The 15,202-nt window shown below is 34.1% G+C and overlaps 1 protein-coding gene across 1 annotated transcript; it reads right to left on the bottom strand.

Moving 5' to 3' along the window:
- Positions 1-674: 674 nt before the first annotated feature.
- LOC110116160 (1,4-dihydroxy-2-naphthoyl-CoA synthase, peroxisomal) lies at positions 675-15,161 on the bottom strand. The gene is made up of 8 exons (XM_028692592.1): positions 14,819-15,161; positions 14,616-14,738; positions 14,414-14,515; positions 8,548-8,586; positions 8,371-8,469; positions 2,457-2,504; positions 1,424-1,519; positions 675-847 (listed from the first exon to the last, which is right to left on the bottom strand). The coding sequence occupies exons 1-8, from the start codon at positions 15,080-15,082 to the stop codon at positions 698-700; spliced, it is 921 nt and encodes a 306-aa protein (XP_028548425.1). The 5' UTR covers positions 15,083-15,161; the 3' UTR covers positions 675-697.
- Between the last annotated feature and the right edge of the window lie 41 nt (positions 15,162-15,202).

Genomic DNA, 15,202 nt, shown 5'->3' with positions numbered 1-15,202 from the left:
CTCCTTTTTTATCTTTATTGGAGACCCCCTTCTTCGACGAAGAAGGCAGCACCTTACCACTCCTTAACTGCACTTGGGCCACTTCATCTGGATCAAACTCATTTAGTAAGGGATTCTCTCTAGAGTCCGCCATTATTGCTTCAAGAGATTCATCTGCTAATTCAGAATCTCCACCCAGAAACACAAGCTCCATTTGCGATGCTATGTCGGGGACTGATTCACCTTCATTTGGAAAATACATATCCTCCTTTGAACTATAGTCCATCGGTGATACCATCAGACAGGATTCAAAAGCTACCTCCTTGGCATTTTTTTCATTGACAGGGAAAGCTTTAGAGAATTAATGAATGTTTAGATGTCTCAAGAAAAAAGAAAAATTGATAAATTGAAGATGGCTAGGGTCTAAGAAAACTGTTATGTGGAAAAGATATTAACCCTTCTATAGAGAAAAAACAAACAATAAGCTCAACTTAAGGGCAAAGGTATCCCTGAATAATGCATAAAAAAACAAAGTATAGCCCTATTCCTCATACAAAAATAACATTGATCACCATATAGCTATTATTGAAGCTTTGTCCAGCAAAATTATCATACAACAACTTCAGTATGGTAAAACCTGACATATGAGGAGAAACAAATTCCTGCTTCCTATAAATTTGTCATGTTGCTTCAATTAGATGGTATCATATGTAAAATATTAGAAATTAAATGCTGCAAAAGGTACCTGAAGACCAGCATGACCATCATCTACTGCATTGAGAGCAGATTTCAGAACCCTTATAGCGGTTGGACTGTTTCTTAAGATTTCCCTACACCATTTCACTGTCTCCAATTCCAGATTCTCAAGCTGTAGAAGAAACAACTAAACAGTGGTAAGATAGAGTTATTTGCATAGCATAGACATGTATACGCTTCTTCAAATCCAGGACATGACGAGAATCAGCGGGTAAAGGAGAAATTTCAATGAAAATCCTGATGGTGCATTTCAAATTTGACTGCCATAAGAAATGGACAACCATTTCTGCTGCTGCGCAAATTGCAATAAATTCTATGGTCTCAGATTGTCATTGAAGACTTGATCTGCTACTTTGTTATTAGCATTAATGCCATCCATAATGCCCGGAAAAGTTTAAGGAATCGATTGATTTAAAGGCACATTAATTCAGTTTTTACAAACATCCTGCTTTAAATTTCCATTTCATTTTTCAAATGAAGACACATGAAGCCCGTATAGGGGAGAGCTTGGGAATTTTTCTTCTGCATACTTTGTTCTATTTGAAAAAAAAAAATAGAAAGATGTTTGTCTAGTTAAGAAAATAAAGTCATTGCCACGACGTACATTTGCAGTAACTTGATCAAGCCCAGATAAAAGTATGCAATGGAAAACAATAGAGGCAGAGATTTTGGCAACAAAAATGCTTACCTTGACTACAGCATTGACAAGTCCCATCTTCTCAGCTTCGTAAGCATTGTAAAAGCGTGATAAGAACCACATTTCTTTTGCTTTCTTAGGCCCTACCTGTTTCCATGTATCCATTATCATACAATATGGACAATCAATGTAAATAGACAAACTTACAAAAGTAGCTATTCCAGTAACTAAGTCTTAGTAGGTCGGCCAAAAGGACAAAAGTTGAGATTTGCTGCCTCTCATTTCTTCCTAAAATAATTATTCTTGGTAGCATCCATGTCTTTCTTTATTTATAGCTTTGTTGTGAAGCAAAATAAGAAATACTATTTTGATTTCTGAGTCAAATTAATGAGAAATCTTATTTCTTCAAACTATCTTCAACCTTGACAATGTGCATTTACCGGCGTGACTCTGCTTTTAAGTTTTTGGTTTTCTCCTCTCTACATTACTCCTAATGCATGATTTTTTTTGTTTAGAATAGCATGGAGAGCGTTGAGTTGTTATAGTTACTTTTTTTCCTCTACTATTTATAAATTAAATGACAGTCTCTGCTCTGGATAACTTTGATTCTAGGGAACTAGTGTCCTCAAGATTTGTTAACATGAACTTACGTTATAGACGAATTTTTTTTAAAATTAAATGATGTTTCATTTGAGTTCCAAATTTCTTGCACTTAACTTTTGAAAAGTGTATTTGATTTATATATAAAAAAAAATTTAAGACTTTGTTCGGGACAGTTTTCTTACTGCTTCTTAAAGCAACTTTCTGGTATAAAAATTTTATTTGTTGTAATAGAAAGCTGCTTTAAGAAGCAATAAGAAAGCCGTCCCAAACAAAGCCTAAGACTCTAACTGTGTATCATCACTATGGTCTCACAAGCATATTAACTGCTTAAGGAAAGCTGGTATTTTTACAGGAAAGTATAATAATTCATAAAGATAAAGCACAACAAAAGCACAGCTTCAACATATTTCTATCAACTGTTGTCTAAATAATATAAACTATCCCCCCAAGATGCACCACACTAACTATAATCTAAACTTACCAAGCGAGACATGATTGACGATCCATAGCCTGCATCAAAACTACCCACCTGCACGTGAAAAATATCAGAACCAAAATAGGATGAGACTTTAGCCTGCAGTTTCAGATCATTTATGAAAAATTAAGAAACCAACTGCAAAAGATGGAATTTTCCAGTAATGTCTGAATTCATAAAACTTAAAACCATCATCCTAAAAAATAAATAAATAATAGAAAAAATGAAGGGGCTAAGGTTCAATCAATAGGAAAATATGATTTTCATAGCTACAGCAACAATAAAAAAGATGAAAAGGTTCTTTGGTTTGGCATCCAATCTTTGGTGCATATTTGTATAAACCATGGCAAGGCCAGGGGATCGTATGCCAGATGGTGCAAATAGTCTGGTGAATGGGAAGCCTTCATGCAAAAGAAGATAGAGGATTGACATGGTGCAACTAGTATGGTGCATGGGAAGCCTTCATGCAAAGAAAATAAAGGATTAACTGACAAAAATTACTAGTTACACGAACAATGATTTCTTTAAATGAAAACAAAAAATAATAGTTTAAGCATAATTGAAATTGAAGTGATTATAAATATTCAATAATTGCAAAAAGAATTTGGAAATAAATAAAGTGAGAAGAGGAGTTAATTTCAACAAAATCAGATTTCCGAAATGTCACTTTTTAACCAAAATCAAAACCAACTAATAAGAAAATATATAGGGGAAATAAACAATAAACGAAATTATAAAAGTAAAGAAAAGTAAGCTACAAGTAGGTAGTCACACTTGCCCCATACTTGAAGGAATCACAAATCCATCTAACACTCACAAGATTAATCATATGCCCACTAAAACATGCAATCAAAACACACACAAGAGGCTCAAACACACGATCACAAGCAATAACCTTATCAAATAAGGATAATAGGCAAAATATCTCTACTCCCGACAATCAAATAGGCATACTAACTACCATAAATTAATTAAGCGAGCATTAAATTCATGAATTATGTATGCTATATACTAATTCTATTAATATTGAAGAAAGATGCTTTTCATCTTTTTTTCCAAAACAATGGCTTAGAAATTAGAAGAAGATTATTATTATTTGCTTTTTCCCTATCAATAGGTAAGGAAAATCTCTCCCATCCAATAGATTTTGACCATTGAGGTACAACAACAACAACAACAACATCAAGCCTTTGTCCCACTAAGTGGGGTTGGCTACATGAATCCTTTTTCGTCATTGTGTATGGTTAAAAGTCAAATTCTCATTTAAATCTAATAAAGGAAGATCATTTCTAATATTTTCTAACCAAGTCTTTTTAGGTCTACCTCTACCTTTCTCAACAAAAGTCAAATCTAATACCTCAACTTTCCTAACCTGGTCATCGGAAGGCCTCCGTTTAATGTGACCAAACCATCTAAGGTGACTCTCTCTAATCTTATCTTCCACTGGAGTTACTCCAACCTTTTCACATATATGATCATTTCGTATCCTATCTCTAAGGGTCAAGTGTCATGACCCGGCCCGGTTAGCTCGCAAGTATGAGGCGGGAACGAAAGTCAGACAGTAGGAATTAATAAAAACATTCACATTACTTTATTAACATGTCTCCAAACATACATAAAAATCCTCAACATAATGAAAGAGCCGCTAAAGAACTTAAAAATAAAATTTTTCATTTCATTCATAAACCAAAATCAACACATACATGAAGATTCATTACAAAAAGGAGGTGTTCAAAACAGAACTAACTATCAAAGTTATCCTATACAATCACTTATACCAAAACATCAAAAACTCAAAAAAAAACCTGTCGCCCGTCATCTCCCCACGACGGTACGTGAAGGGAGGTCTGTCCGTCATTATCCTTTACCAGATCTTCCTGAAAAGTGTCCCACAACATAGGTGAGTCACAACTCAATAGGTGTAAATGGCATTCAAATAAATTTAGGTATAAGGGAAGAAACTACAATATATTTTTATATCTCAATAAAAGAATAATCAACATATTACAACATTTGTCTAAGGTGATACATGTCTTTACTTCAACCTTTTAGTTCTCATTAATTTCATAATCTTTCAATTCTTCCTCTTTAATCATTCATGCCTAAAATAAAACTTCATATGCATATAACATAAAGATGCAATATTCATAATATCATAATAATTAACATCCGTTTCGGAAGTATCATTTGTACTGATCATGTATATAAAATTGACCATTCCTTTACCATTTGGTTCAAAAGAACCTCCTTTATCATTTGGCTCAAAAGAGACCCATTACCATTGCTCAAAAAAGCCTCTATATCATTTGATACTTCCGCATCAACATGCACATGCACATAATTCTTACATATTCATATGATAGGCTTATGTAAACTATTCAAGTATTTTTATATGGAAATACATGTTTGCTATGCTCATATGTATATTTGCATATAAAAAGAAAACATGTGTAGTACATGTAAAGAAAGAAGCATGTGATTCATCATTGAGTTCTAATATTGCATGAAAAGGATTTTACTTTTATATCAAGTGATCATGAGCTTATATAAAGAAACATGCTAGTTATAATGATATCATAAAGAGCATAAAAAAGAATGTCATTTCTATGTAATTGCATGCAAAGAGCTTTTCTAAATTTAAAAGAAGTCCATTTTACCTACCTCACCACAATGCGATCCGTCAAAAGTCCTTACGCCCCTTTCCTCTTACCAATAAAAATCTACATTTTTCATGAAATCAACTCATATTTGGGTTTAAAAACATCCCCTTACCCTTCCCTAAACTTATCTCAAAGAAAACTTGAGTTTTTTCTAAGGAATGAAAGTTAGGGTTTTGAGAAAACTTAAGTTTGCTTTGAGATAAGTTTAGGAAAGGGTAAAAGGATGTTTTTAAACCCAAATATGAATTGATTTCATTAAAAATGTAGATTTTGATTGCGTAAGAGGAAAGGGGCATAAAGACTTTTGACGGATCGTATTGTGGTGAGGTAGGTGAAATTAACTTCTTTTAAATTTAGAAAAGATTTTTATATGCAATTATATAGAAATAACATTCTTTTTTATGCTCTTTATAATATCATTATGACTAGCGTGTTTTTTTATATAAGTTTATGATCATTTGATATAAAAGTAAAGTACTTTTCATGCAATATTATAATTCAATGATGAATCTCATACTTCTTTCTTTACATGTACTACACATGTCTTCTCTTTACATGCAAATATACATATGAGCATAGAAAATATGTATTTCCATATGAAAACATACACTTGAATAGTTTACATAAGCCTCTTATAAATATGTAAGAATTATGTGTATGTGCATGTTGACGCGGAAGTATCAAATGGTAAATGGGATCTTTTGAGCAATGGTAATGGGGCTCTTTTAAGCCAAATGGTAAAGGGGGTTCTTTTGAATCAAATCGTAAAAAAATGGCCAATTTTATGTACCTGATCAGTATAAATGATATTTCTGAGATGGGTGTTAATTATTTTGATATTATGAACATTGCATCTTTATGTTATATGCATATGAGATTTTTATTTGAGGCATGAATGATTAAAGAGGAATAATTAAAAGATTATGAAATGAATGAAAACTTAAATGTTGAAGTAAAGACATGTATCATCTTCGACAAATGTTATAATATGTTGATTATTCTTTTATTGAGATATAAAAACGTTGTAGTTTCTTCCCTTGTACCTATATTTATTTGAATGTCATTTACACCTAATGAGTTCTGACTCGCCCACATTGTGGGACACTTTTTAAGAGGATCTAGTAAAGGATAATGGCGGATAGACCTCCCTCACGTACCGTCATAGGGAGATGACGGACAGTTGGTTCCTTGTTGAGTTTTTGATGTTTTCGTATAAATGGTTGTATAGGATAACCTTGATAATTAGTTATGTTTTGAACACCTCCTTTTTGTAATGAATCTTCATGTATGTGTTGATTTTGGTTTATGAATGAAATGAAAATTTTTACTTGGAGTTCTTTAGTGGCTCTTTCATTATGTTGATGATGTTTTATGTATGTTTGGAGACATGTTAATAAAGTAATGTGAAGGTTTTTATTAATTTCTATAGTCCGACTTTTGTTCCCGCCTCGCACTTGCGAGCTAATCGGGCCGAGTCGTGACATCAAGCCACTCATCTACCTTGCGAGCTAATCGGGCCGAGTCGTGACATCAAGCCACTCATCTACCTAAGTATCATCATCTCTGCAACACTTAACTTAGTATTATAAACTATTGGATTAGAATGTAAATAAAATTTTGTAATCATCTAACTAGGCATCAATCCCGAGAAAAAAATAAATATTAAAAAAATTATTGCAAAAAACAACAATTCTAAACATTTTGCTAAAAAATCAGATCTTATTCCAATTATTCTTATTATTCACTTGAGTAACATTTTAGGAGAAAACAAATTTTGTAGTTACCCATTTTAGTCAGTCAAAATTAAAAAAGTCAGTGTGCTTGTCCAACAATGACATAATGCTTTTAAAAGCAAATGAAATTTGGCCCTCAACAGGTTTCAATATGGAAGATAAAATTTAACAACAATGATTTAAATGCTGCAACCTCAAAGTTCCAAATAAATTGGAAGGAAAATGGATTGAAAAATCTCCGGCCCATATTAATCATAAAAATCACTCATCTATTCATATTTTATGAAATTAGGAAACCCAAGTAGGGGGAGGACCCCTCCAACCCCTCAATGAGCATGACTGATGGAATTGAGATTTGAGTCAACAATATATCCTGATTGATCAACACAATCAGATTCCACACATAATCAACATACAATACATGTGGATAAAGCACTAGGAAAATTTGAGTAAAGTCATGATATCTTCTATATTTCATAATTAAATTGTATCTAAATAAATTTATCAACAACAACATCAAGCTTTTATCCCACTATATGGGGTTGGCTACATGAATCATTTTTCTCCATTGTGTCCTATTAGGAGTCAAATTCTCATTTAATTCTAATAAAGAAAGGTCATTTCTAATATTTTCAAACAAAGTTTTTTTAGGTCTACCTCTACCTTTCTTAACATAAGCCAAATATAATACATCTAATTTCCTAACCGGGTCATCAGAAGGCCGCCGTTTTATGTGACCAAATTAACTAAGGCGGCTCTCTCTAATCTTATCTTCCACTAGAGTTACTCCAAACCTTTTCACGTATATGCTCATTTCGTATTTTTTCTCTAAGAGTAAAGCCACTCGTCCACCTAAGCATCCTCATCTCTACAAAACTTAACTTAATAATATGCTTCTCTTTTAATGGCCAACATTCTACACCATAAAGTATTGCAGGTCTCACCACCTTATAGAATTTTCCCTTATGTTTGAGGGGGACTTTTCTATCACATAACAAACACGAAGCATTACTTCACTTCAACCATCCAACTTGAATTCTACTAATAATATCCCCATCTAAATAAATTTATCAGTTCACACAAAAAAGGTATAATGTTGTTCTAGCATAAAAACCTTTCCAAATAATCTTAAAGCCAACAAAGCCCAACAAAGGGACATAATCTATACCTTCCTACAATAATAAAAAAATTATATGCGGCTTAGTAATGTTAACGTAAGGACCTTCTAAGATAATAGTGTTTCTCTGAGAAAATACAGTAGACAAAACTTAAATTTCAAAAGAAACATTAAAACCCCTCCAAATATGCAGCAACAGTTTTATCCGTTGTGCTTCTCTAAGCAGAGAGAAGAGTGAGTCAACCTCATACAAGAAAACCTAGGGAAATAATTTCACAATGAGATCAGCAAAGCTAAGGATAGCAATACTAAGACAAAGCATAATGAAAATGCTAAGAGTTTATACTATTCTAAAAAAAATGAAGGAAAGCAACAAGGAGCAAAATAAGTCCTCAAGAGGTCAAAAAAACCTTGGCTCCAGTCTGACCAAAAATGGCATTTTCAGCTGCAATTGTTAAATCGCAAACCATATGCAATACGTGCCCCCCACCAACAGCATAACCTGCAACCTAAGATAAATACAATAAATTACACTGACCCTGTGATACAAAGTTATGTTTTACTTCGGATTGATATGAAAAGTATACCATAGCTATCACTGGCTTAGGGAGACGCCGGATTTGTACCTAGTTAGAGAACAAAAAAGGCAAAAAATTAAGTAAACATAATTAAGTAGTGTGAGGACTTTTGTTTAAATTGAAAAAATTCAAGCATAAAACATGTTAAGGCCTTCATAACCACGCACAGACAATAAATGTCAGTAAACTTCCTGCGAGTATGACATGCACTCATCTTTAAACTTTTAAGGGAGTGAACAAAATCCCCCACATTTTAACAATGTATTGAGCAACTTCATCACCATAAGTTCTATCAACTATTAAGAGTCCACAATGTTATGAGGAACTTCTTAAAAAAATCACATGTTAGATCTAGTTGGTACATGAAACTGTCAGGGTAGTATAAACTGCACCACTCATGTGTGTTGATGTAGTTATATTTTGTCCTATTTCCTGAGAAAAAATTAAAATTTTATGCAATGAAACACCAAAATGAAAAATATAAGGAAACAAACTTACTTAGCTTATCCATGAAAATGATCCCCCTTGTATCAATACAACCAAGAAAGATATTAGAGCTTTGCCAAATGTTCCGACAACAATAAAGTCATCCCAATTGGGGCGGAATTGTATAGTGGTGAAGGGGGCAATTGCACCCCCCCCCCCCTCCCCCCACTCCTAAAAAATTTAAAACTCTTAATATAGTAAGGGTTATTTGTAATATGCCCCCCATTAATTTTATTTTTTGCCCCTAGCCGACTTTTTTTTCACACAATTTGCCTCTTCAAAAATCGGAAAGACCCTTGGCCTACCGCTATTTTCATCCAATTATGTTGAACTTTTCTAACACTAAAAAACAAGTCTGTGAAAAGCGATTATGTGCAAAATAAATTATTTAATTACCTTTATATGAACATGTTATTGTAAGGAAGAAGATTATATGAATGATATTTTTGGATTATAATAGTTTCTACTATTTTTTGATGTTCTTGCTCTTACTAGCTACCTTCTTCATGATTCTAATACGGGAAAAGGCAGGTCGGTCCAGCAAGAGCTGGACCAGCAAGGGGCAGAAAGGTCAAGGAATTTCTCCCCCCTTATGAGGCCCATTAAACCTATCATTACATATGTGAGGATAGGAATTAAGAAAGGGATTAATTAGGAAGGATTTCCTAATTGAAAATGATAGATTTGGGGCTTAATTTGGTGGCTGATTTGGAAGGGATTAATTAGGAGATATTTCCTAATTAAAGAGGGCTGATTTGGAGGACATTAATTAGAAGATATTTCCTAATTAAAGATGACAGATTTAAAGGCTGATTTGGGGGGGGAATTGGGGGAGGGCTGTTTTGAGATTTATTGTTTATTGTTTGGTATAAGTAGTAGTGTTTATGTTATGTTTTATATGCAGAATTTGATTTAAGATTGTTGTAGTTTTCTTTTTGTGAGGGATCCTAGCGGCATCTAGGGTTTGAGAGAGATGGTCCTCTCAAAAGATGACCATTGTATCTTGCTTTATTTATATTTGATTTTCTATCAATAAAAATTTATTTTTGTTGAATCTCTTGGAGTTTGTTATTATTTTTATACCAAGGCGCATAAGATTCCTCCCTACATTAGTTGGTATCAGAGCTGACTTTGGCCCTTAACGTCGATTGGGTTTTCGAAGCTTTGGGCAGATCATGGATAAAGATAGGATGTCGACAACATTCTAAGCCTCCACTAGCCGGCAACCATACTGGTGATTTGACCTCCATCAACCAACAACCATATCGACAAATCCACCTTCGCTTCAACCCTTACCCATTTGTCTCATGCCCGTTAGCACACATTCTTCCACCAACTACGCCCGTTCGCGATAGCAGGCATTGGCCGACCCCATTCTTTCCTGACCCCATGACTTGCAGCACAATCCCGATCCCGTACATTTACTCCCATGTCATGCAGGATTCCGACCAGAGATCTCGCGTGCTTTCACGCGACACTAGCCCACTTCTGCCAATCTCATACATGATGTACCAGCCCAATCTCATGCACGAAACTCGAGTATTGCGTGCAAGAAAAAGAGCTCACATTGCCATCCTTAGTTAGTTTGTTCGTTATCTCGTTCATAGAATTTAACACTCCGCATTGTCTGCTCGGGGTTCCCATTTCCTTCCACTAGAGAATCTTATTGTCAGCTTCATGTTTCACATGGTCGATCATACATGCGTGCACGATCCTCCCACGCACGAATTCTTTCATACAAGAGGAGAATGATAGATAGCAAATTAGTTAAAATAGGCCTTAGAAGTAATTCATTGTTTAAAATTACGCAATATGAGCTTTCCTTAAGCCCACCTCAACTTAATTCCAATTAAAAATGCCTCGAGGCTTATGCCTCAAGCTATTTTTATGAGGCTTACACCTCATCTTGGATGAGGCCCGCCTTGAGGCTCGCCTCGCCTCGTTGGCACGGGGCGTATGGCTCACTCTATTTATATTTTTTTAATTTAAAACTTAAATCCTATACAAAAACCCCAAAAAAATCATGTCTTCTTACACCTCTAAGCCATAATAACTTCCTCTCAATTGTCTCGACCTCCATCCCACAGCCCTCACCGTAGCCATCACCATCGTAGCCGCCATAGCGAATATCTAGAAAGCCGCACACAACCATCATCTCCTCTTAAAATTTTGGAGTATTATCTTTATGTTGATGACAAACATTTATGAAAGATGAAGAAGATTGAAATAAACGAAGAAGAAGCAGATTGAGAGATATGAGACCCTACAGGATGAGGCAGAGAAGAGATCAATTTGCTATGACAGTGACTCAAATAAAAATCCCCTTAGTAATTATAGTATATATGATTTATGAGTTGCCAATTATTTTACCTTTCTTTAGAAATTAAACGTAGATAAGTAGGCAACTGAAAAAGAAAAAGTTAGAGTTGAACTTGGTATTATATGATTTTTTTTATAAAATTCATATATTTATGTCATTTTGTTCCAGTAATATTTGAATTTTAATTCTATTTCACATAATTTATAGCTTAACACTTATATCTTATACAGTTTTTTATTTCATATGTATATAAATTTGTTACTTCATAATTCAATCATTGTTTAAAATTGCACAATATGAGGCTAGCCTTAAGACCCGCCTTTCCGCATTCCAGTGAAAAATGCCTCGAGGCTTACGCCTCGAATTTCAATGATGACAATATAGATGATTTTCTAGTTGTTTCCAACTTTTTAGCCTTTTTTAGAAATTTAATGTAGATGAGTAGAGAACTGAAAAAGAAAAAAATTTGAAGTTGAACTTAATGTTATATGATACTTTTATGCAGTTTTAATATTTAATAATTTTTTGCTAATGAAATATTTATATTTCATGCAATTTTTTACTAACCATTTTACGTTTTGTGTAATTTTTTTTTTCATATGTTATTACGTTACTTTATAGTTCAATAGAAAAATAATATGTCATATTTTAACATATTATTTGGGTATTATATAAAAATTTACTTTTAATATTTATTTGCACTCAACGTAATTTTTGTATTTTGAGGCGCACGCCTCAAGGCTTACGCCTCGCCTCAATATCTAATTACGCAATTTTAAACATTGAGTTTGATAAAAAGTTAATATGTCATCCTTTAACACATTATTTGGTTATTATATAAAAATTTACTTTTAACTTTTATTTTGACTTTACGCAATTTTTAAATTTTCAGGCTTATACCTCAAAACACCTCAAGGCTTACGTCTCGCCTAACAAATAAAAAATGCATCAATACCCAATTGCGCAATTTTAGACTGTGGAGTAATTTACCTATTTTATACCTGTTTTCTAGAGTTTTCTAAAAAATTTTATTAATATCTTATACATAATATTCTAGGAGGTATAAAAGAGAATATATGTGTTGTAAATTTGGACCCAAGTCTTGAGATTTTGAAGATAGCATATATTATTGGATTTTTTTATTATGTTATCTCCTGATAATTGAGTTTATTATATATCTGTTTTGACCTGCTCACTTGCAACTTCGATTAGCTCAAGATTAGGTAGATTAAGATTAAAGTTTGTTTTTTAATCTTTATGTACTTTTTATCTTTCTTGAGTCAATTATATAGTTTGGTGGATCCTAAAGCTGAGTAACCTTGTACACACACATTCAAGGTAGTGAGTTAGTGAGTTAGGAAGAAGATAAATTTTTCAAACGAATCGTATTGTACGATTTACTATCAGTTAACAAAAAAATCATTAATTATGAATTTTTTGTTAATTGAAATTGATTAAACAAATCGTACTGGACAATTCTTATCATATAGGACGATAAATTATAATCATGAAAACAGCCGCCAATTATAATTTAGGAAATATTTTAATATTCAAATTTTATTCCAATCATACCGTACGATATGCATCGTGCTATATGATATATGACAATCATGCCCAAAATGATCCAGTGATTAAGGGAACAATTATGATAAATTTGTTCGACCAAATCGTATATAATGATTGGTAACGATCGTACTGTATGACTCGAGCACTACATGGGACGATGATTTATCGTCGCCTATCGTATTGGACGATCAGTACAAACTCTTGAAATGATCGTACAGGATAATGCAGTTCGTACTGTCTAAAAGAGATATTTTGTACTAATCGTACAGGACAATCGCGGGATCATACTAGACGGTCTTAAATAATAGATTTAAATTTAGGGCTTTTTGAGAGGCTCTCTATTTAAACTCTCACTTAGACTTGTTTAATAGCTTTTTAGTCGTTAAGTGTCTTGAAAGGGAGCATAGAGAAGGAGTTTAGGATAGCTTTGGGAGAGAAGAGAGGAAGAGCTTTTTGTGAGGGAGAGTTGTGAGGGATTCAAAAGGTTACTCCAAGAAAGGTTCTTACCTGTCTTCTTCAAGTCTCTACCTTGATTCTTTGATGGCTCTAGGGAGACATTCTACATCCCTAGGCCACGATTCTCTGCCATCACTTGGATGATGAAAAAGGATTCAAGGTACTCTGCCTGCTCCTGGAAGGAGAAAAAGCTTCGATGTACGCTTCCTTCGCCAGAACGGTGAAAAAGGATTGCAGGTTCTCTGCCTCATTAGGAGGGTGAAAAGAGAAAGATCCTATGCTGCATCAGGTTGGTGGTAGAGATTTTGTAAAGGTTTCTTCACCTAACTGTCGGGGCTAAAGGAGAGTCACTAAACATTTAATGCAATACTCAGAGGACTCAATGGAGTAGGCATAGGTCATTGTTTGACCGAACTACTATAAATTCTGGTGTGTTTGTTATTATTATTTTCCGCACTTTATTTTTCTGTGATTAACTGTGGTTGAAAACTCTAATCTTTTTATTATTGTGAAATTAATTCGCTTGCACATCAAGTGGTAAATTGTCTGTTTTCAAATATTGAAAACTAATAAAAAGATTTTCTTTTTGTTAAAATAAATTTTAAATTACCAATTCTCCCACCCCTTCTTGATTAGTCTCAAGCTGGTTCTTTGAGGTTTAACGACCTTCACGAACATTTAATATGAATGATATTTTTGGGATTTAACAGTTTTATTGTTCTTTCGGTGTTCTTGCTCTTATGAGCAATTACTTGTGATGATTATTCAATGATCTCCCTACATCAAATCCCCAATAGACAAGCATTGCAGTGGAAGAATCAAAATTTTAAATGACAGGGGCAGAAATAGTTTATTCCAAATTTAGAGATCTAAATTTGCATAAGTATTTAAAGGTAAAGCTTCCATACAATACATAATTATATCAGACTTTTCTTAAATCTAGGGGCAAGAGCCACCCCAACCTCTCTCTAGTTCAACACTAACCCACAGTTATTTTCCAATTCACAAGTATTTCCAATTCATAAAATCAACATATTAGCTATCTACCTGAAGATCCAAAACATTAAGACGACCAAAGCTTTCAAAATCTGTATATCCATCAGAGGTCCTCAAAGCCTGGTCACCACCGCTACAGAAAGCCTTGGTTCCCTACTGAAAATAACAGTTTCTAACAAAACAAGCAAAATATAAATGCGAACTTGAACTCAAATCCTATGCAATTGCAACACACTGGAATAACATAAACTACCTTCCCTGTCAAAATGATAGCTCCTATGGAGCTATCATCCCTTGCATCACTAAATGCTCTCATAAGCTCTTTAATTGTATGCGGCCCGAAAGCGTTCCTTCTCTCTGGACGATTAATCGTAATCTGCACGCTCGAAATAAAAGCTAATATAAATTTGGCATTTAGAGAAGAGCATCATCTAATCAACAATGCGGTGTTTTTACCTTAGCGATTCCCTCTCCCACGGATTTCTCGTAGTGAATATCGGTGAACTCCTTCCCTGACTCATCTAAAGCGGGCCTCCACACCGCTGGTTCTTTGGAGACCTCGCCGTGGATGCGCCGGTAGCTGTCCTCCGCCGACGCGGGCGAGGAGCTAATCTGACGGCATTCGGAAAGAATAGAAGATTTTGGAAAGAGGTGATTGTTGAGGCTTGCGATTCTTCTCTCAATGGTTTTGAGCTCCTTCATCGAATAGTCCTCCACCATGAGATAAGAAATCTGAAGCAAAAAAAAGAGCTAAAAGTTTGAATTTGCCTTCTGAAAGAACAGAGCCGTCATCGTTTTGATTGGGTAACGGATTAGTACTGATAAGGTTACCGATTTTTT

The sequence above is a fragment of the Dendrobium catenatum genome, unplaced genomic scaffold, assembly GCF_001605985.2.
Source record: "Dendrobium catenatum unplaced genomic scaffold, ASM160598v2 original_scaffold_235663, whole genome shotgun sequence".
NCBI lineage: Eukaryota > Viridiplantae > Streptophyta > Magnoliopsida > Asparagales > Orchidaceae > Dendrobium > Dendrobium catenatum.
This window is presented reverse-complemented; position numbering and strand designations above follow the sequence as displayed.

What these genes read in the sequence shown, in the direction of transcription:
- LOC110116160 (XM_028692592.1), bottom strand. Translation starts at nt 15,082, where the DNA reads ATGGTGGAGGACTATTCGATGAAGGAGCTCAAAACCATTGAGAGAAGA. An exon ending in TTAATGTTTTGGATCTTCAG is followed by an intron (nt 8,587 to 14,413) that starts GTAGATAGCTAA and finishes TTCTCTAACTAG; the next exon opens with GTACAAATCCGGCGTCTCCC. An exon ending in CGTCAATCATGTCTCGCTTG is followed by an intron (nt 1,520 to 2,456) that starts GTAAGTTTAGAT and finishes ACATGGAAACAG; the next exon opens with GTAGGGCCTAAGAAAGCAAA.